At 43.5% G+C, this 21827-nt stretch overlaps 1 protein-coding gene and 4 non-coding genes across 5 annotated transcripts; 2 read left to right on the forward strand and 3 right to left on the reverse strand.

Moving 5' to 3' along the window:
• Nucleotides 1–209: 209 nt before the first annotated feature.
• On the reverse strand, nt 210–280 carry TRNAG-GCC (transfer RNA glycine (anticodon GCC)). The gene has a single exon. It is a non-coding gene; the product is annotated as a tRNA-Gly (tRNA).
• A 6933-nt stretch (nt 281–7213) lies between these two features.
• TRNAG-GCC (transfer RNA glycine (anticodon GCC)) lies at nt 7214–7284 on the forward strand. The gene has a single exon. It is a non-coding gene; the product is annotated as a tRNA-Gly (tRNA).
• Nucleotides 7285–7510: 226 nt separating this feature from the next.
• Nucleotides 7511–7581, reverse strand: TRNAG-GCC (transfer RNA glycine (anticodon GCC)). Its single transcript has one exon. It is a non-coding gene; the product is annotated as a tRNA-Gly (tRNA).
• Nucleotides 7582–10267: 2686 nt separating this feature from the next.
• On the forward strand, nt 10268–17007 carry HES7 (hes family bHLH transcription factor 7). The gene is given in 5 exon segments (XM_087948382.1): nt 10268–10309; nt 12092–12187; nt 13197–13287; nt 16605–16700; nt 16703–17007. Coding segments are annotated over 5 exon segments (630 nt in total).
• Nucleotides 17008–18127: 1120 nt separating this feature from the next.
• TRNAG-GCC (transfer RNA glycine (anticodon GCC)) lies at nt 18128–18198 on the reverse strand. The gene has a single exon. It is a non-coding gene; the product is annotated as a tRNA-Gly (tRNA).
• Between the last annotated feature and the right edge of the window lie 3629 nt (nt 18199–21827).

The following is a 21827-nucleotide window of genomic DNA, read 5'->3' on the forward strand; positions in this document are numbered from 1 at the left end:
CCTTGTAGGTCATCTAGTCCAGCCCTCTGCCCAAGCGCCATTTCTGACCGATGGGAGATTCTGCTCTCCCCGCTCTTGAGAAAACTCCTTTGGGTTGGGGGGAGGTTGTTAAGAAATGGGAGGTGGGGAGGGAGAAAAGCAAATTAAACAGCCCTGGCAACCATGGTACAAGTCACAGCGTAAAGAGGGAAAAAAAAAAAAGAATGTGTTGCATTGGCCGGGAATCGAACCCGGGCCTCCCGCGTGGCAGGCGAGAATTCTACCACTGAACCACCAATGCTCTGGCAAACAGCTGGATTTTCCTCTTCCAATCCTGTGCAGGGCCAGGTCCACTATTGCTCCACGAAGTCACTAGCAGACTCTCCTTCCTTCTTCTCTTTCCATCTTCCTTCTTTCCTTTCTCTCTCCTTTCTTCTCCCTTCTTTCTTTCTTCCCTTTCTTCCTTCTTCCTTTCTTCCTTCCTCCCTCTTCCGTCCTCCAGCCATCCTTCCCTTTTCCTTCTTCCCTTTCTCTCTCTCCTTCCTCCTCTCTCTTTCTTTCCTCCTCTCCTTCCTTCATTCCTCCTTTCCTCTTATCCCTCCTGTTTCTCTCATTCCTTCCTTCCCTTCATTTTCTTTCTTTATCAATCAATCAATCAATCAATCAACTACCTAGCTACCTACATCTCTCTCTCTCTCTCTCCCCCCTCTCTCTATTTATCTATCTATCATCTATCTATGCATCTATATCTATCTATCTATCCATCTCTCTCTCCCCCCTCTATTTATCTATCTATCATCTATCTATGCATCTCTCTCTCTCTCTCTCTCTCTCTCCTCTCCCCTCCCTCTCCCTCTCCCTCTCCCTCTCATCTATCTCTCATCTACCTCCATCTCACTGGAACCTCAGATTAGAATGGCCCCCACTCTGTCTCTCTTCCAAAAGGCACTGAATACCTGGGGAACCCATAGAGGGAGGGAGCCGATCAGGTGGCTAGTATGATCTGCTGTTGTCAGGGAGGGGGAGAGGAATTGGTTTTTGATTTTCTGTTGTTGTTTTTTTTTTTTTTTTTTGTTTTTCCTAAATGTTGTTCTATTGTACTTTACTAATTTATTTGATTCTTTTTGTTAGTTTTTATTGTTTTTATTTTTATTTTTTGTTATAAATATGGTTTAACATTGTTTAAGCCTCCTCGGGTTGCCATGGATAAATAGGCGGCAATATAAATAAAATAAATAAATAAATATCATCTATCTATCTATCTATCTATCTATCTATCTATCTATCTAATCTATTTAATCTATATCTAATTTATATCTCTTATCTATCTAATCTATATCTATCTATCTATCTATCTATCTATCTATCTATCTATCTATCTATCTATCTATCTAATCTATATCTAATTTATATCTCTTATCTATCTATCTATCTATCTATCTATCTATCTATCTATCTATCTATCTATTTAATCTATATCTAATTTATATCTTATCTATCTAATCTATATCTATCTATCTATCTATCTATCTATCTATCTATCTATCTATCTAATCTATATCTAATTTATATCTCTTATCTATCTATCTATCTATCTATCTATCTATCTAATCTATATCTAATTTATATCTCTTATCTATCTATCTATCTATCTATCTATCTATCTATCTATCTATCTATTTAATCTATATCTAATTTATATCTTATCTATCTATCTATCTATCTATCTATCTATCTATCTATCTATCTAATCTATATCTAATTTATATCTCTTATCTATCTATCTATCTATCTATCTATCTATCTATCTATCTATCTATCTATCTATCTATCTAATCTATATCTAATTTATATCTCTTATCTATCTATCTATCTATCTATCTATCTATCTATCTATCTATCTATCTATCTATCTATCTATCTATCTATCTAATCTATATCTAATTTATATCTCTTATCTATCTATCTATCTATCTATCTATCTATCTATCTATCTATCTATCTAATCTATATCTAATTTATATCTCTTATCTATCTATCTATCTATCTATCTATCTATCTATCTATCTATCTATCTATTTAATCTATATCTAATTTATATCTTATCTATCTAATCTATCTATCTATCTATCTATCTATCTATCTATCTATCTATCTATCTATCTTTCTAATCTATATCTAATTTATATCTCTTATCTATCTATCTATCTATCTATCTATCTATCTATCTATCTATCTATCTATCTATCTATCTATCTATCTAATCTATATCTAATTTATATCTCTTATCTATCTATCTATCTATCTATCTATCTATCTATTTAATCTATATCTAATTTATATCTTATCTATCTATCTATCTATCTATCTATCTATCTATCTATCTATCTATCTAATCTATATCTAATTTATATCTCTTATCTATCTATCTATCTATCTATCTATCTATCTATCTATCTATCTATCTATCTATCTATCTAATCTATATCTAATTTATATCTCTTATCTATCTATCTATCTATCTATCTATCTATCTATCTATCTATCTATCTATCTATCTATCTATCTATCTATCTATCTAATCTATATCTAATTTATATCTCTTATCTATCTATCTATCTATCTATCTATCTATCTATCTATCTATCTATCTATCTATCTATCTATCTATCTAATCTATATCTAATTTATATCTCTTATCTATCTATCTATCTATCTATCTATCTATCTATCTATCTATCTATCTATCTATCTAATCTATATCTAATTTATATCTCTTATCTATCTATCTATCTATCTATCTATCTATCTATCTATCTATCTATCTATCTATCTATCTATCTATCTATCTATCTATCATATATCTGTCTCTCTCTCTCTCTCCATCTATCAATCTCTCTTCTCTCTCTTTCTCTCTTATCTCTCTCTCAATCTCTCTCTTTCTCTCTCAATATCTATCAATCTCTCTCTCTCTCTTATCTATTTCTATCAATATATCAATGTCTATCCATCTCGGCAGGTGGCAAACGGAGCGGGTGGGGGGGAATTCGGGTGAAAGGCAGCTGCCTTCGCACCATCCGCCAAGGGGTTCAGGCGCATTTGGCACGAGCCTGTTACGCCAACCCTCGCCCGGGCTGCCTCCCTCCCCGCCCCCACCGCCTCCCGCCCCACCATAAGCCATGGGGCGCCTTGCACATATCCTTCACTCCCCTGGGGACGGGGTGAAAACTTTACCGTGGGAAGATTCCTCGGGTGTGAATGTTTGACACTTGGACGTTTGGGTTGAAAGTGCGGCTGATCGCGCCACCCGCCCTTTGCGCCTTGAGGTGTCCCTGGCAGGTGCCAAGGCGGGGGGGGGGAGGGAGGTTCAGGCCCATGGGACCGGGGGTCCCGAGTGGGGGGGAGGGAGGTGTCTTTCCTAGGGCTTCCCAGCCGGGATGGGAAGAAACTGAACCAGCGGCTGAGAATATGGCTTTCCTTCCTTCCTTCCTTCCTTCCTTCCTTCCTTCCTTCCTTCCTTCCTTCCTTCCTTCCTGCCTGCCTGCCTGCCTTCCTTCCTGCCTTCCTTCCTTCCTTCCTTCCCTCCTTCCTTCCTTCGTTTCTTCCTTCCCTCCTTCCTGCCTTCCTGCCTTCCTTCCTTCCCTCCTTCCTTCCCTCCCTCCCTCCCTCCCTCCCTCCTTCCTTCCTTCCTTCCCTCCTTCCTTCCTTCCCTCCTTCCTTCCCTCCTTCCTTCCCTTCTTTCCTTCCTTCCTTCCCTCCTTCCTTCCTTTCCTTCCTTCCCCACTTCCTTCCTCCTTCTTTCCTTCCTTCCTTCCTTCCCTCCCTCCCTCCTTCCTTCCTTCCTTCCCTCCTTCCTTCCTTCCCTCCTTCCTTCCTTCCCTCCTTCCTTCCTTCCTTCCCTCCTTCCTTCCTTCCCTCCCTCCTTCCTTCCTTCCCTCCTTCCTTCCTTTCCTACTTCCTTCCTTTTTCCTTCCTTCCTTCCTTCCCTCCTCCTTCCTTCCTTTCCTTCCTTCCCTCCTTCCTTCCTTCCTTCCTTCCTTCCTTCTTTCCTTCCTTCCTTGATTTGGCAAAGCCTGGAAGCAGAGGAGGGTCGCCTTCCTCGCCCACCCCTGCAAAACCCCTCGGCACCTCCCTGCCTCCCCCAAATCCCACTCCCCAGAATTCTTGCCTTGCCCCAGCAAGTGTTTCTTAGGGACTAGCGCCCGCAGCACCAGAGACTCCTGTACAAAAAGGGCAACCGCATCGGACCTCGCCAAGGCGTGGGTGGGAAGGCAGAGGTGGGGAATGAATGGCCCAGATAGCCCGGAGGAAAGGAGTGGCTGCCCCTTGGGCGACTTGGGGGTCAAGCCGGTTTTGTATTCGTGGTGGGTCTTTGGAAAGCTGTAACAGAATGCAGAGAAATGGTGCATTACACGGGGAAAGAAAGTAAGAAAAGGAAGAAAAAGAAAGAAAGAAAGAAAGAAAGAAAGAAAGAAAGAAAGAAAGAAAGAAAGAAAGAAAGAAAGAAAGAAAGAAAGAAAGAAAGAAAGAAAGAAAGAAAGAAAGACGGAACGAAGGAAGGAAGGAGAGACAGAGAAGGGAAGGGATGGAAAAAGGAAGGAAGAAAAAATAGAAGAGAAGGAAGGAGGGGAGAGAAAGAAAAGAATGGAAGAAGGGGAGAAAGAAAGAAAAGGAGAGAAAGGGAGAAGAGGGAGGGAGGAGGGAAGGAAGGGGAGGAAGGAAAAAGAAGGAAGGAGGGAGAGAGAGAGAGAAAGGGAAGAATGAAAGAAGGGGGAGGGAAGGAAATAGGAAGGAAGAAGAAAGGGAAGAGGGAGGGAGGGGGAAGGTAAGGAAGGAAAAAAGGGGAGGCGGAAGGAAGGAGAGAAAGGAAGGAAGGGAGTCGTTCTGTACTAGCTCAGAAACACTCTCGCCACTCTGGCAGCGTTTACAATGCCGTGGGGGTGGGTGAGAGACCTGGGCGGGGGAACAATGGGACATGTAGTCCTTCAGCCCTCAGATGCTCCCCCTTCCCCCCTCCTTCTCCTCCAACAAATGTGCCAGGATCTACCTGCCTGTTCCCCCCCCGCGCCACCCTTTCGGGAGACCCTGGGAAAGTTTTCCACACGCCCCGGTGTCAAAAGCCGGCTATCCTTTGATGCCTGCCCGCCCCCCACCACAAGGAGATGGGTGGGGGGCTTCGCACCTCCCTGGAAGCTCACACGAGCCCTTCACACGCCTCGCAGTTCGGCCAACGGCAGATGGACGGGTGCGTGCGGGGAGCGGGGGAGATTGCACACGCGTGTGAGATGCACGAGCGCCCGCGGCCGCGACGCAAGGCAGCATCTGGGAGCCAGGTGTGGCACGGCGGGTGGTCTTATTAGGCGCCTTCTGCACATGCTCAGAGTCGCGGGTTTTGCATGGAGGAAATCCTTTCTCCTGCTTGGTTGTATCTATAAACACTTTTCGGTGTATCCGATTTATATATATATATATAAATTCACATTAACAGAGTGGGAAGGGACCTTGCAGGTCATCTAGTCCAACCCCCCACCCGCCCAAACAGGAGACCCTACACCATTTCTGACAGATGGGCAGTCCGGTCCCTTCTTGAAAGCCTCCAGGGATGAACAGAACAGAATAGAATAGAATAGAATAGAATAGAATAGAATAGAATAGAATAGAATAGAATAGAATAGAATAGAATAGAATAGATATTCTGAAGAACAGAATAGAATAGAATAGAAAATAGAATAGAATAGAATAGAATAGAATAGAATAGAATAGAATAGAATAGAAAATAGAATAGAATAGATATTCTGAAGAACAGAATAGAATAGAATAGAAAATAGAATAGAATAGAATAGAATAGAATAGAATAGAATAGAATAGAATAGAAATTCTGAAGAACAGAATAGAATAGAATAGAAAATAGAATAGAATAGAATAGAATAGAATAGAATAGAATAGAATAGAATAGAAAATAGAATAGAATAGAATAGATATTGGACTGAAGAACAGGATAGAATAGAACAGAACAGAACAGAATAGAATAGAACAGAACAAAACTAGAATAGAAATAAGAATAGAAATAAGAATAGGATAGAGTAGAAATAAGAATAAAATAGAATAGAATAATAGAGTAAGTAGAATAAAATAGAAATAAGAAGAGTAGAATAGAATAGAAATAAGAATAGAGTAGATATTGGACTGAAGAATAGAATAGAATAGAATAGAATAGAATAGAATAGAATAGAATAGAATTTTTTATTGGCCAAGTGTGATTAGACACACAAGGAATTTGTCTTCGGTGCAAATGCTCTCAGTGTACATAAAAAAGAAAAGAGAAAAATACATAAAAAAGAAGAAGAAAGGATGGGAGGATTAATAATAATAATAATAGTAGTGCAGACTTAGTCAATAGTTGGACAGTGTTGAGGAAATATTTGTTTAGCAGAGTGATGGCGTTTGGGGGAAGAAACTCCCCTTGTGTCTAGATGTTCTGGTGTGCAGTGCTCTATATAGCGTCGTTTTGAGGGAAGGAGTTGAAACAGTTTATGTCCGGGATGTGAGGGGTCTGTAAATATTTTCCCAGCCCTCTTTTTGACCCGTGCAGTATACAGGTCCTCCATGGAAGGCAAGTGGGTAGTAATTGTTTTTTCTGCAGTCCTAATTATCCTCTGAAGTCTGCGTCAGTATCTTATCACTTTAGGATTGATCAGATTCTGACAGGCACTCAAAAAATCTTACAAAATGATCTAATTTCTGGATTAACTTTTCATCCACTGCTAACAGTATTTAATCGAATGTTCTTGGCTCTTTATTAAGAAAAACAAACCAACCAATTTTCAATGTTTGATCTGCCAAGGATCCGAATTTCGATCACGCAACCCACGGGGGAGGCTGCAACAGTCATAACTGTGGAACATGGTTCGAAGTCCCTTTTTCCCCCAGTGCCGTTGTAACTTTGGTCACTAAAGGACCTGTTATAAGTCAAGGACTTCCTGTAGTTGTGTGTCAACCTTAGCAAGCTTGAATGAAGATGGGTGGATTTCAACTCCCAGAATTCTGGGCAGAATTGAAGTACACACCCTGATTTAGAGCATGTGCAGAGAGCAGGTAGAGAGTCTATTATGCAGTAAAATGGACGGAGGAAAAAAAAAATATTTTAAAGAATTACTATGCTTCAGTTCCCCGTGTTGGCCAACCACTGCCTTTCTTATTCAATTAAAGCGACAATCCAGCTGTTCCTAACCGTGCATTGGTGGTTCAGTGGTAGAATTCTCGCCTGCCACGCGGGAGGCCCGGGTTCGATTCCTGGCCAATGCAACACATTCTTTTTTTTTTTTTTTGCTGTTCTTTTAACGTCATAGGTTTTGTTTCCATTCTATTCTTATTCTATACTAAATTATATTCTATTCTATCCTATCATCCTATTCTTTGGGTCGATTTGCAGGGAGAGAAGACAGAGCGGCAAATAAAATCCCCTTTTCTGGCGAAATGTATTTCTTCTAGACAAAATGTGCTTGTTCAACGAACACAAAAAGAAGTCAGTTGCATTGGCCGGGAATCGAACCCGGGCCTCCCGCGTGGCAGGCGAGAATTCTACCACTGAACCACCAATGCATCTGCTGAAACCAGCATCTATGACTCAGTACTTTATCTGCTGCTGCAACCTGTTTATTTGTTTTATTTCTCTGATTTACTGTACATAGCTGCCCATCTTACAAACATCCGACTCTTTTTTTCTGTTTTTTGCCCCCTAATCTTGAAAAGGGACTTAAGTTTCCTCCTTATTTCAATTTCCAATGACTTTTCTCCCTGCGGTTTCCTTGACTATCCTAGAACACCCAAATGCTGTCTTCCCCTCCCAATTCTAGATAATAGAATAGAATAGAATATAGAATGAATTAGAATTAGAATTAGGAATAGAATATAGAATAGCATAGCATAGCATAGAATAGAATAGAATAGAATATAGAATATAGAATATAGAATATAGAATATAGAATATAGAATATAGAATATAGAATATAGAATATAGAATAGAATAGAATAGAATATAGAATAGAATAGAATAGAATAGCATAGCATAGAAAAGAATAGCATAGCATAGCATAGCATAGCATAGCATAGCATAGCATAGAATAGAATAGAATAGAATACAGAATAGAATAGAATAGAATAGAATAGAATAGAATAGAATAGAATAGAATAGCATAGAAAAGAATAGCATAGCATAGAAAAGAATAGCATAGCATAACATAGCATAGAATAGAATAGAATAGAATAGAATAGAATACAGAATAGAATAGAATATAGAATAGAATAGAATAGAATAGAATAGAATAGAATAGCATAGCATAGAAAAGAATAGCATAGCATAGAAAATAATAGCATAGCATAGCATAACATAGCATCGAATCGAATCGAATAGAATAGAATACAGAATAGAATAGAATATAGAATAGAATAGAATAGAATAGAATATAGAATAGAATAGAATAGAATAGAATAGAATATAGAATAGAATAGAATAAAATATAGAATAGAATAGCATAGAAAAGAATAGCATAGCATAGCATAGCATAGCATAGCATAGAATAGAATAGAATATAGAATAGAATAGAATATAGAATAGAATAGAATAGAATAGAATAGAATAAATAGAATAGAATAGAATAGAATAGAATAGAATAGAATAGAATAGAATATAGAATAGAATAGAATATAGAATAGAATAGAATATAGAATAGAATAGAATTCTTCATAAGCCAAGTGTGATTGGGCACACAAGGAATTTGTCTTCGGTACATAAGCTCTCAGTGTACTTATAAAAAATACACTCCTCAAGAATCATGAGATACAACACAGTGATAGTCATAGGATACTAAATAAGCAATTGAACTCAAGCTAGGAAACTAAATAAAACAACATAAATCGTAAAGATGCAAGCAACAAGGTTAAAGTCATGAGCAGAAAAGGAGATAGGTAATAGGAAGGATGAGAAGAATAGTAACACAGCCTTGTTAAATAGTTGAACAGTGTTGTTTAGCAGTGATGGCTTTTGGGGGGCGGTGGGGGGGAAAAACTCCCCTTGTGTCTAGTTGTTCTAGTGTGCAGGGCTCTATAGGGTTGTTTTGAGGGAAGGAGTTGAAGCAGTTTATGTCCGGGATGTCAGGGGTCTGTAGATATGTGTGTGTGTCAGGGTGTGTGTGTGTGTGTGTGTGTGTGTGTGTGTGTGTGTGTACTTTATGAGGGTTTTGTGGGTTTTTTTTTCCAATATTTTTAAGTGAATCGTTCCGGTTTGTTAAGTGAATCACATGGTCATTCAGCAAATGAGGCTTTGACTCTGCTGGTTGGAAGTCAGCTGGGAAGATCCCAAATGGGAATCAGCCTTGGGAAAGCTGCCAAGCTCCTGGATTTTGATCCTGGGGAATCCTGTGCAGTTGTGCACGAGTGATGACTGCTCCTTGGTCACTTTTTCCCCCCCAGGGCCATTGTAACTTCGAACGGTTGCTAAATGAATCTTTAGGTAGAAGACTACCTGTAGAAAAAAAAAAACGCCTGGCTTAGCCAGGCACAAAGACTTCAAGTTAAGCAGGCTAAAAGGAAGAGAAGGAGGAGAGAAAAGAAAGAATATAGGAATGGGATTCCCATCTCTTTTGCAGTCCGGTTCTTTGAGGGAGGGAAGGAGGGAGGGAAGTAAAGACAGAAAGAAGAAAAGAATGAAAGAAAGAGAAAGAAAGAGAGAGGGGGGAGGGAAGTAAAGACAGGCGGAATGAAAGAATGAAAGAGAAGAGGGAGAGAAGGAAGGAAAGATAGAAAGAAAGAAGAAAAGAATGAAAGGGGGAGAGAGAGAGGAAAGGAAGGAGGGAAGGAACGACAAAAACAAGAAAAGAAAGAAAGAAAGAGGAAAAGAAAGAGGGAAGAAAGGAAAGAAAAATAGAAAGAAGAATGAAAGAAACAGAAAGAGAGAGGGGGAGGGAAGGAAGGAAAGACAAAAAGAAAGGACAAAAAACAAAAAAGAGAGAGAAAGAGAGAAAAAGAAAAAGAGAGAAATAAAGAAAAGAAAGAAAGAAAGAAAGAAAGAAAGAAAGAAAGACCCTCCTTGCCCTGCCCACGACCCTTGTCCTTCCTTCCCTGGAAGGGAACGGGAGGAGGGGCGTACCTTTTCACACCTGCGGGATTGTGGGGAGGGGTCTCGCGGGGGAGGGGGGGGCAGAGCGAGAGCTTAAAGGGACCGCGTGCGGGGCGGCCGCACTCGGCGCATCCCGGGGACCAGGCGTCGGCGGCGTCGGCGCGGCTGAGGATGCTGACCACCGAGAGCTCGCAGCCCGGACGGGTGAGAAAGGTACCGGGCCTTCCAAACCGGGGCTGGGGGGCTCAGCTGCGGTCAGCCAAGCCCGAGACGGGCAGGGGCTTCAATCATTAAACCAACCAAGATGGGGGGGAGAAAAAAAGGACCGGGAGAGAATCCTCAGGAACGCGAATACTTGTATTTTGATATTGATTGATTGATATTGATTGATTGATTTCCCATCCCTTTTTAACTCTCCTACAAAATATATTTGGGGCATATAACTTTTATTTTCCAATCCTCAAGTTTGGGATCGATGATGGTTTAAAGAAAGCCTGTTTTTTTTTTTTTTTCCATCCTGGTTATTTTCTGATTTGGAGGTGGATGGGGGGTGTTATTATTTTATTATTTTATTATTATTATTTATTTCTTTTATATTGTGTTTTGATCTCCTTGTAAGCACCCCTGGAGACACCCAGGAGCGAGCAGGTGGCAATGTAATCTTCTAAATAATAAAATAAAATAAGTAAAATAAAATCAAGTTACATGAAAATCAAATCCTAAAAACAAAAATGAAATGAAATGAAAAGTAATGCAATGAAATACAATGAAATCAAATAATAAAAATGAAATCAAATGAAATAAATAATACAATAATAATAAAATAAAATAAGAGAAAGAGAAAGAAAGAAAGAAAGAAAGGAAGGAAGGAAGGAAGGAAGGAAGGAAGGAAGGAAGGAAGGAAGGAAGGAAGAAAGAAAGAAAGAAAGAAAGAAAGACAGGAAGAAAGACAGGAAGAAAGACAGAAAGAAAGAAAGGAAGAAGAGTAAGAAAGAAAGAAAGAAAGAAAGAAAGAAAGAAAGAAAGAAAGAAAGAAAGGAAGGAAGGAAGAGAAAGAAAGAAAGAAAGAAAGAAAGACAGGAAGAAAGAAAGAAAGAAAGAAAGAAAGAAAGAAAAGAAAAGAAAGAGCTTTTTCCCACCACTTTAATCTAAAGTAGTTTTCCCTGTGGACTTCAACTTCCAGAATTCTGTGCTATGCTGGCTGGGGAATTCTGGGAGTTGAAGTCCACATGTCTTAAAGTTATCAAAGTTGAGAAACACAGCTGGAATATCTTAGTAAAAAGTTAATTTTAGGGGCCAATCAGATATCAAACCCTAATCTAGCCTTTTTGATTTAATCCCACTCTGGGCTGGTGGAAAATTGGGGATTGCCATATGGGAGCTGGGCTGACCCCAACTCTCCAAGTAATATCTATATACATTGTCCTCTGAAGACACAACACACACACACACACACACAGTGTTGTCATAACCCAGCACGATTGTGTGAATCCATTCCTTGTGTGGGACCAGCCAACTGCCCATACCTGCTTGAGGTCCAGAACACACAGGCTTAAATCCAGGTGCCAGGCCAAATAAATCTAATTTTTTTTTGTGCATTTAGAATTAACCAATAGGAATGGTTTGATGGCCTAGAGGTGGAGGTCTCCTCTCCCAATCAGGAGGCTGTAAGTTCAAACCTAGCTAGAGGCAGATATTTCTCTCTCTCTCTCTCTCTCTCCCTCTCTCTCTCTCCCTCTCTCTCCACCTTGAGAATATATCGCTGAACAAAAAACTCCACCCTGGAGACAGGAAGGGCATCCGGCCAGTAAAACATTCAGCTCCGTTCAGTGGCCCAGACTCCACACCACAAGGGATTATGATGGGGTCGTTAAAAGAAGAAGATTGATAGATTTAGATTGAGAATTAACCCGTGGAAATGGGCATTAGCAACCAGGCAGGCAGAGGTTTCCAGCGGGGTCAACCCCCCCATTTTCTCTCTCTCTCTGTGACCAGATGCTGAAGCCCTTGGTGGAGAAACGGCGCCGGGACCGTATCAATCAGAATTTGGAGGAACTGCGTGTTCTTCTCCTGCAGAAAACTCAATGCCAGGTCAGCAAGTGACGCCCCCTAAAGCTTGACCCCACTCACCACCCCCCCAAAAAGTGTGATATAGGGACATCTCGGTTTGAGATCCAGTTTGGTCTAGTGGTGAAGGCCCCAGGCTACAAACCAGGAGATTGGGAGTTCTAGTTCATGCATTAGGCATGGAAGCTGGCTAGGTGACTTTGGGCCAATCGCCAGGAGATGGTGAGTTCTAGTCCTACCCTAGGTGTGAAAGCCAGCTGGGTGACTTTGGGCCGATCACCAGGAGATGGTGAGTTCTAGTCCCATCCTAGGTGTGAAAGCCAGCTGGGTGACTCTGGTTCCATCCCACCTCACAGGGTGGTTGTTGTGAGAAAAAAAAAAGGAGGAAAGAATATCAGGTATGTTTGCTGCTGTGAGTTATTTTTAAAAAAAAAACAATAAAAGCAGGATCTAAATACACTAAAGAATTAAATCTCCACTCAGATATAAGAGCCCAAATTAGTCTTGCGGTCTTCAAATTTGTTGAGTTGATTGAACCCCCTCCAACAACCTGGGCAGGGGGTTGGACTAGATGACCTGCAAGGTCCCTTCCAAATCTGATTATCTGTTATCTGTTGGTACATTGAAGGGCATGATCCGTCTATTTCTTTTACCTGCCAGCAGAGGGAGCTCCTGCTCTAAATGACCCAGCTCTTAAAGGGGTATCCCTAAAATGGCGGAATGGTCAGTGGCTCTATTGGTTATTTGCATGGGAAGGGAAGGCTGGCTGGGGAATTCTGGGAGTTGAAGTCCCACCCGTCTTAAAGGGGCCATGACTGGGGGGAAGAATCACACATACAAACTTCCATTATTTCATCATCTCTTCCACCTCCCTCCGTTGGAAGGAAGCTCAGGTGAGCTATCTTCTATTCCGTATCTTCAAGGGGGATGCAGATACACTGCTCCTGGCTGGGGAGGATCCACTTAACAGGAAGCGTCAGGAGTTCCACGTTGCCCTTTCAGCCCTCTCTTCTCGGACCCCTTTCCTTCACAGACCCTGAAGAACCCCAAAGTGGAGAAGGCGGAGATCCTGGAGCTCACCGTGGAATACCTACAAGAGAGGAACAAGGCAGCAACTCCGCAGGGTAAGTAAAATTCACTCCCATGGCAGGTGGGAGGGAAGGAAAAAGCGGCTGGGAAGCTGAATGGTAGCAAGGGAAATTTTTTTTAAAAAGGAAGGAACAAATGCATGTGGTGAACTCTTGACAACTAGGGGTCAATACTCTAAATTTCCCTAAATTCTAAAAATGGACACGGAGCTTTTGAAAACAATCGGTCCTCAGTTTTTAGAATCTGTTTCATCGGCTTGGAGGAGAAAACAAGACTCTTGAGCTGTGAAATTTTAACATGGGGTGGACTTCAACTCCCAGAATTCCCCAGCCAGCATGCTTTAACATGGGGTGGACTTCAACTCCCAGAATTCCCCAGCCGGCATGCTTTAACATGGGGTGGACTTCAACTCCCAGAATTCCCCAGCCGGCATGCTTTAACATGGGGTGGACTTCAACTCCCAGAATTCCCCAGCCGGCATGCTTTAACATGGGGTGGACTTCAACTCCCAGAATTCCCCAGCCGGCATGCTTTAACATGGGGTGGACTTCAACTCCCAGAATTCCCCAGCCGGCATGCTTTAACATGGGGTGGACTTCAACTCCCAGAATTCCCCAGCCGGCATGCTTTAACATGGGGTGGACTTCAACTCCCAGAATTCCCCAGCCGGCATGCTTTAACATGGGGTGGACTTCAACTCCCAGAATTCCCCAGCCGGCATGCTTTAACAAGAGGTGGACTTCAACTCCCAGAATTCCCCAGCCAGCATGCTTTAACATGGGGTGGACTTCAACTCCCAGAATTCCCCAGCCGGCATGCCTTAACATGGGGTGGACTTCAACTCCCAGAATTCCCCAGCCGGCATGCCTTAACATGGGGTGGACTTCAACTCCCAGAATTCCCCAGCCGGCATGCCTTAACATGGGGTGGACTTCAACTCCCAGAATTCCCCAGCCGGCATGCTTTAACATGGGGTGGACTTCAACTCCCAGAATTCCCCAGCCGGCATGCTTTAACATGGGGTGGACTTCAACTCCCAGAATTCCCCAGCCGGCATGCTTTAACATGGGGTGGACTTCAACTCCCAGAATTCCCCAGCCGGCATGCTTTAACATGGGGTGGACTTCAACTCCCAGAATTCCCCAGCCGGCATGCTTTAACAAGAGGTGGACTTCAACTCCCAGAATTCCACAGCCGGCATGCTTTAACATGGGGTGGACTTCAACTCCCAGAATTCCACAGCCGGCATGCCTTAACATGGGGTGGACTTCAACTCCCAGAATTCCCCAGCCAGCATACTTTAACATGGGGTGGACTTCAACTCCCAGAATTCCCCAGCCGGCATGCCTTAACATGGGGTGGACTTCAACTCCCAGAATTCCCCAGCCAGCATACTTTAACATGGGGTGGACTTCAACTCCCAGAATTCCCCAGCCGGCATGCTTTAACATGGGGTGAACTTCAACTCCCAGAATTCCCCAGCCAGCATGCAACTTTCTTTGTCCCTGCAGTTGTTAAGCAAGTCACACAGTCATTAAGTGAATCTGGCTTTCCCAATTGACTTTGCGGTTCTGAAGGTCACAAAAGGGGATCGTGTGACCCCGTAAGGCTGCGACCAATGTCATTACAGGTAGTCCTTGACTTACGACCACAACTGAGCCCAAAATTAATGTTGCTAAGGGAGAAATTTTTGTTCAGGTTTTGGCCCATTTTTTTAGTGACTTTTTTGTCGCGGTTATTTCCTGAATCCCTGTAGTTGTTAAGTGAGTGACTCGGTTGTTAAGTGAATCCAGCTTTCAGCTTTGCTTGTCTGAGGGTTGCAAAAGCGGATCACGTGACCCCGAGACACTGTGTCCGTCATAAATACGAGTCAGTTGTCAAGCATCCGAATGTAAACCACGGGACCATGGGAAAGGCTGCCACGGTCATAAGTGTGAAAAAAGGGTCATAGAATAGGATAGAATAACAGAGTTGGAAGGGACCTTAAAGCTCTTCTAGTCCAACCCCCTGCTTTGGCAGGAAACCCTTACACCACTTCAGACAAAATGGTCCTAACTCCCTTTTTTCCAATGCTGTCCTCACTTCGAACGGCCACTAAACTGAACTGTCATTAAGTCGAGGAGTATTTGTACATGCCGGTTGCCAATTTTGATCCCGCGACCGCAGGTAAGCCACGATGGTTGCAAATGTTGAGGACTGGCCCGAAAGTCGCTTTTTGCCACTTGGAATGCTCGCCAAAACCAATGGCTGTAAGTCGAGGACTACCTCTAGGCTCGGATTCCCAATCCAGAGGGGGCTTTTCCAGAGGGCACCAAGTTGGGGACGGAGGCCGGGGTGGGCTTCAAACATTTTAGCAACCGGTTCTGTGCCCGGTTGCTGGGTGGGCCTGGCCATGGTGGGCGTGGCCTAGTCAGCCTCCTGCATCATGGGGGCGTCTTCACCTTCCCGGGCTCCTGAGGCTTCCCTAGAGCCTCTAGGAGGGGAAAAATGGCCTCCCAGGCTCCGGAGGCCCTCTGGAGGCCGGAAACAGGCCCATTCGGGCCTTCTGGAACATCCAGGAGACTTGTTTCTCACACTCCCGGGTCCTGAGGCTTTCCTTGAGCTTCCAGGCTGGTGAAAATGGCCTCCCGGGCTCCTGAGGCTTTCCTTGAGCTTCAAGGCAGGTGAAAATGGCCTCCCAGGGCTCCTGAGACTTTTCTTGAGCTTCCAGGAGGGCGAAAATGGCCTCCCAGGCCCCTGAGGCTTTCCTTGAGCTTCCAGGAGGTGAAAATGGCCTCCCAGGGCTCCTGAGGCTTTCCTTGAGCTTCCAGGAGGGCGAAAATGGCCTCCCCAGGCCCCTGAGGCTTTCCTTGAGCTTCCAGGAGGCGAAAATGGCCTCCCCAGGCCCCTGAGGCTTTCCTTGAGCTTCCAGGAGGCGAAAATGGCCTCCCGGGCTCAGGAGGCCCTCTGGAGGCCAGAAACAGGCCTGTTTCCCGCCTTCTGGAGCCTCCGGGAAGCCTGTTTTACACCCTCCCTGAGCTTCCATCGGGGCCCTGCATTTACCTGGCGTTTAAAATGGGATGCGTGGGGGCACCTGGGAGGGGCAGGGCGGGGAGGGTGGTGCCAGCCAGGGATGGGATTTACCAGTTCACCAAACCGGTCATTAAAAATGATAACAAATTAGCAACCGGTAGCAGCCCACCCCCTGGATGGAGGGCCACAAACCTTCCAATTGGATGAACATTCTTGGCATGGCACCAGGCAAGCATCCGGAAAGCATCCGGTTTCTGGATCCGGCGCCGGATATGGGCAGCCCTGCCTTGGGTTGGCCGTGACCAGCCTCCTCCCGGCCTTTGCAATTCCCCTCTTCCAGGTGCGAATCCTTCCGAAGATGTCAGCCTACAGACTTGCTACGCCATGGGGTTCCGGGCGTGTTTCGGACACCTGGCCTCCTTCATCCGCCGAAGCCCCTGTCGGTCCAGAGACACTTGTGGGAGACGCTTCACGTCTACCTCGCTGCCACGTTGGATCCGTCCCCTCCGGATTGGACCCCTTCCACGTTTTCTCCCAGTTCTTCCTCCGAGGAATCTCCCGCCGGGACCCCCGAGGTTTCCTGCTCCCCGTTGCAACCAAACCGAACTTTTGCAAGCTCAGGCATGGCTTCCTGCAGCACAGGACACCTGGGAAGGCAGATAAGAGACCCCCGCACTCCTGAAAGGGAAGCCTCGGACAAAAACGTGTCCCTGCACCCCACTTTCTGGCGTCCTTGGCCCTAAGGGGGTGGGTGGGTCGGAAAATATCCTGGACCTTCCCCTCTTTGCGTCGTAAAAAAAAAAAAAAGTAGATATCGTAGCGGTCAGCAAAAACCGACTTTTCTGTCCCGTTAGCATTCTCCGACAAACAGATTTCTTAAGGACTAGCGACTTGGATTTCCACTTGGCTCAAAGCCAGGTGGCAGGGGGGCCTGGTTGAAAGCCTTGTGGGATCCTAGCCTGGAGGAATGATTTAGAAAACCCTGGTGTCAGGATTCCGGCAGTTACCCCCAAATAAATCAGGAGTCTCAAGCCAAACTTCCAAAACTTATAAAGGATTTATTGGGAGTAAACATGCCAGCACTGCCCGGGTGTAGCCGACACTGAGGCACATAATTCATTGTCACCTTGACCCTTGGTTTTCCCCCATCCCCCTGGGTGTATTGTAATTCATATTCTCCAATGGGACACGTCCATAGCTCAGAGCCACCAATCGTGCTCTCCAGTTAGATCATTGAGTGGCAGAAACTTTGGTCACCTAGTTACTATCTTTGAAAACATTTATGGAATGCGCTTTTGATTTCCAAGCTGCTACACTGCTCTTTCAAACCCCCTTTCCTCCCCCTCCCTTTCTGTTGGCAACTCTAAAAAGACCATAGGAATGTTTTATGAGTGGACAGCTGGTGTATGCCCAGGATGTTGGCTTCAACATCCAGGTTTAAGCATAACCTGCGAATCCAAGTAACAATGATTGCTGGGTTGGTTTCCTTTCATGGTTTTTAAAAATTATTATTATTTTTAAAATTGTTTTTAAAGGTTTTTAAGGGCCAGGGCACACAACCCTCCCAATAACACCAATTTTGCAGGTAAGTAAAGGATGTTTGGGAAAGCAATGGGTTAAATTTTTCAGCATCCTGTCTACAAACAGCCTTGGGGGACTTGGGGGGGGGAACCAACTTATCTTATTTCACAGGGCACCGATTGGGGGAAAACCCTGCTACCTATATCACCTTGAACTCCCAGCGATTCAGACATGTGGACTTCAACTCCCAGAATTCCTCAGGGAACCGTATTGTTGGCAAAATATATACATTTTCCACCCCCTCCCCTAGAAAAATAAGATTCCCACAAAAAAAAAGTTAGTTGCATTGGCCGGGAATCGAACCCGGGCCTCCCGCGTGGCAGGCGAGAATTCTACCACTGAACCACCAATGCATCTGTTACAGATGTGAAGGACAATGCATCCTCTTACGTGCTGCTCCAGCCTGTTCTTTTAAAAAAAATATTTATTTGTGAAATTTGTATTGCTCTCCATCTAACAAATGCATAATTCTTTTTTTTTTTTTACCCGCTTTCCCCTCCAATTTTGAAAAAAGATTAGGGGGAAAAAAATCCTTCCGCTGTATTTCAATTCCTGGTGACTCCGAGGATTTTTCCACACCGTTTCCCTGGCTACACTGCAAAGTCCAAATTTTGTCTGCCACGCCCCATTCCAGAAGTGTGATGACCACTGTATACAGGTAGTTGATGTACGATCACAATTGAGCCCGATGTTTTTGTTGCTAAGTGAGACATTTGCCATTGAATGACCCTGTAATCCTTTGTGAGGTGAAGTCAGGGCAACGGAATGGAGCTGAATCTACCCTGAAAGTAAGTCCTAGCTTGATTTTTACACATGCACCCAATATAAGCCCTATTCCCAAAAATAAGCCCTAATTAAGATCCCACCCACTCCGGAGTAGACGGGTAAAAATTAAGCTAGGGTGGGAATGTGGGGGGAGTGGAGCTGCCCTACTACTTACCTTTGGACAGGTATAGCTAGGCCTCACACACCCTGGCTTTCCTGAAGGCCTCTGGAGCTGAGAGCAAAGCTCTGGATCAATCCGGAGTTATCAGCTGCGAGGCCTTCAGGAAAGCCTTGCCAGCTGCAGAAGAAATGGGCCAGCCAGGCAGGTGCCAGGGTGTGTGAGGCCTAGCTATACCTGTCCAAAGGTAAGTAGTAGGGCAGCTCCGCAGGGGAAGAAGTTCCTAAAGGCCTCTGACAACAAAAAGGAGGCGCACAAGTTAGGTTAGTCAGTGGATGACATCTCCCGAAAATAAGACCGGTGCCTTTTTTGGTGGCAAAAATTATAAGACAGGGTCTTATTTTCGGGAAACACGATACCAATACTCGCCAGTTGGGGAGTCCTCAGTGTTCTGCATGTGTTGAGGTTTGAAAAAACAAAAAACGGTTGCATTCATTCACCAGTCCTGCAGCTGCTCAACATTTCAGAGGCGTTGCAACAGGACAAAAGCATGCCCTGCGGTATAGTGAGGGGAAGCAGGGCTTTCTTGGTGGTGGCTCCTTTTGGGTAACATTTTTGGAACGTAAACCGGCACTCCGCACCAGCCGATGAACTGAAAAAAAAAAAAAATTAACATCAAGAGATGAGAATGCAACGGAAGGCATTTACGGCTGTTTTTCACAGCCTCCCCACGTGACCCAAATTTGGATGCTCGGCCACTGACTCGTATTTACGACAATTGCAGCATCCCGAGGTCACGCGATCCCCTTTTTGCAACAAGCCGAGTCGACGGAGAAGCCGGATTCACTTAACCATGGGGGGGACTCCCTTAACAGTGGCAGCGTTTCGCTTAACGACGGTAACCAGGGAGGTTGTAAAATGGAGCAAAACTCCCTTAGCTTGCTTAGCCATTTAAAAAAATTGGGCTCGATTGAGGGCTCTGTATAGATTTTTTGGATAGTTCTGTATGGTTTGTAAATATATTCTAATATTATTTTTGGGGCACAGTTCCTGTTAGAAGATCATTGATATTAATATAGTTTTGTTTTATGCTGCTAAGTGCTTTCAAAGGACAGACTTGAAATGTATAGGGGTGAAGGGAATAAACAAACAGAACAAATAAATTGAGGATTTAAAAAAAAAAAAAAAGTCCTGTAAGAAAATGACTTTTTAATCCAGGATCCTTGCTGTATCTTTTATGGAGCTAGCCAACTGTGTTGTAAAGGCTCAAAAGAGACATTTGCACCAAATAAAACATAAAAGTCCAATGTCTGCCCTTCTTCCGCTGAGTTTGTTCTCTGTAAACTTATTTCACGAGTTCTGTGAATGCAAAATTGGCTGGACTTGAATTTTCATTCGTGTGGTGCGTCTTGTCAGCAAGAGCATGCATGCTTCCACTTGCTCGTAGCCATCGATTCATTTCAAAATTCAAATGTTCTTTTAATTTCAGTGGCTTTTAAGGGGTGAACATCAACTCCCAGAATTCCCCGCCCAGCAAAGACGTAGCTGATGACCTTGACCTTACAATATTGGCCTTTTCATTTTTCCATCCCTAACGCACAATTTGCCGTTTTCCAATAAATGTACCCAATGGCACCATCATCATCACTCAGCAAAAATCTCAAGATCATTTAACGACCCCATAATCCCTTGCGGGGTGATGTCGGGGCAACTGAATGGAGCTAGCCGCCTGTTTACTGGCCGGATGCCCTGCCAGTGCAGAGTTTTGTTCAGCAGATATATTCTTTATTGTGCCAAGAGAGAGAAATATCTGCCTCTATCTACCCTAAGATCAAACTCACAGCCTCCTGATTGTGAAGCGAGCTCTACATCTAGGCTGCTGCACCACTCCAAATCTCAAGATCACATCCGCAATTACCGACAATGTCACCAATGTGTGTGTGAATGGTCTGGGCCCTAGTGTGTGTGTATATATAAAGGGTTTAGTATGTATGTATGTATGTATGTATGTATGTATGTATGTATGTATGTATATTATATATAGTTCACCCGTTTCATTCCCTTTTGAGTTCTTCGTTGTGCTCTCTTGACAAGTTTATAGTCCTCATGGAGAAGTTGCTTCATTTTCACCCCAGCCGGCAACCTTCCCATCGCACAAGCCTTGTGGGATCTACATTTGGTGAGGTCACAACACGGCTTATTTCCTCCTGACCTCCGATTCTTACTTTACAGCTGGAATTTTTTAGGAGCCGGGCGCGAACTCAAGCTTAGAGAAATAGTAAAAAGAACATTTTTTTAAAACTCACTTTCTTTTGCTATGGAACTAGGTTCGAGATACCGAAATATAGCTTGTGGTAGAAGAGACGCCAGTAAATAATCTTTGAATTCTTCTTCGCTTATTGTGGTTTCTATCATCCTGTTTGGCTGGTTTATGATTTAAGGCAGGAGAATGAACTTAATATTGTACCTAAATTGCGTTGTACAAATGCAACCGCAGATTTTAACACCAGAAATAAATTATGTGGTAACGGAACATGCCCAACACCGATAGTCCTTGACTTAACGACCACGATTGAGCCCAAAATTTGTTGCTAAATGAGACATTTGTTGAGCTTTCCCACATATATACATACATATAACAACAACAACAATAATAATAGGATGTTCCCGGAAGAGGTTTTAAAATGTCAAGAAAATAGGAGGAGGAAGGTGTGTGGGATACATTCGCCATTTTGAGATATTTGTAAAAAGAATAAAGGCGGTGTATAAATAAATAAAATGGAATTAAACTAATATGCTGGTCATGACAATGTGAACGAAATCCACCCCTTTTTAATGGGGATTATAACAGAGGGTCTCCAGCAGACATAGTGATGTTTTTGTTTGACTCTTTCCTGACCGAAAATAACTTTCAATGAAGAATAATACTCATTTATTAAATGTGTGTGTGTATGTACACATATACATACACACACACACACACAAACTCCCCAGCAGCTCTGAAAAGATTACTAACTCCGCTACCGGTCTGCAGTTTGGGGTAGGGGGGCGAAATAGAACCAACGTCTGCCAAGATTCTTGTCCACCAAAAAAACCCCA

This window comes from Notechis scutatus, chromosome Z (genome assembly GCF_049901735.1).
Source record: "Notechis scutatus isolate UNSWTSFEM ecotype Mainland chromosome Z, rNotScu1.2, whole genome shotgun sequence".
Lineage (NCBI taxonomy): Eukaryota > Metazoa > Chordata > Lepidosauria > Squamata > Elapidae > Notechis > Notechis scutatus.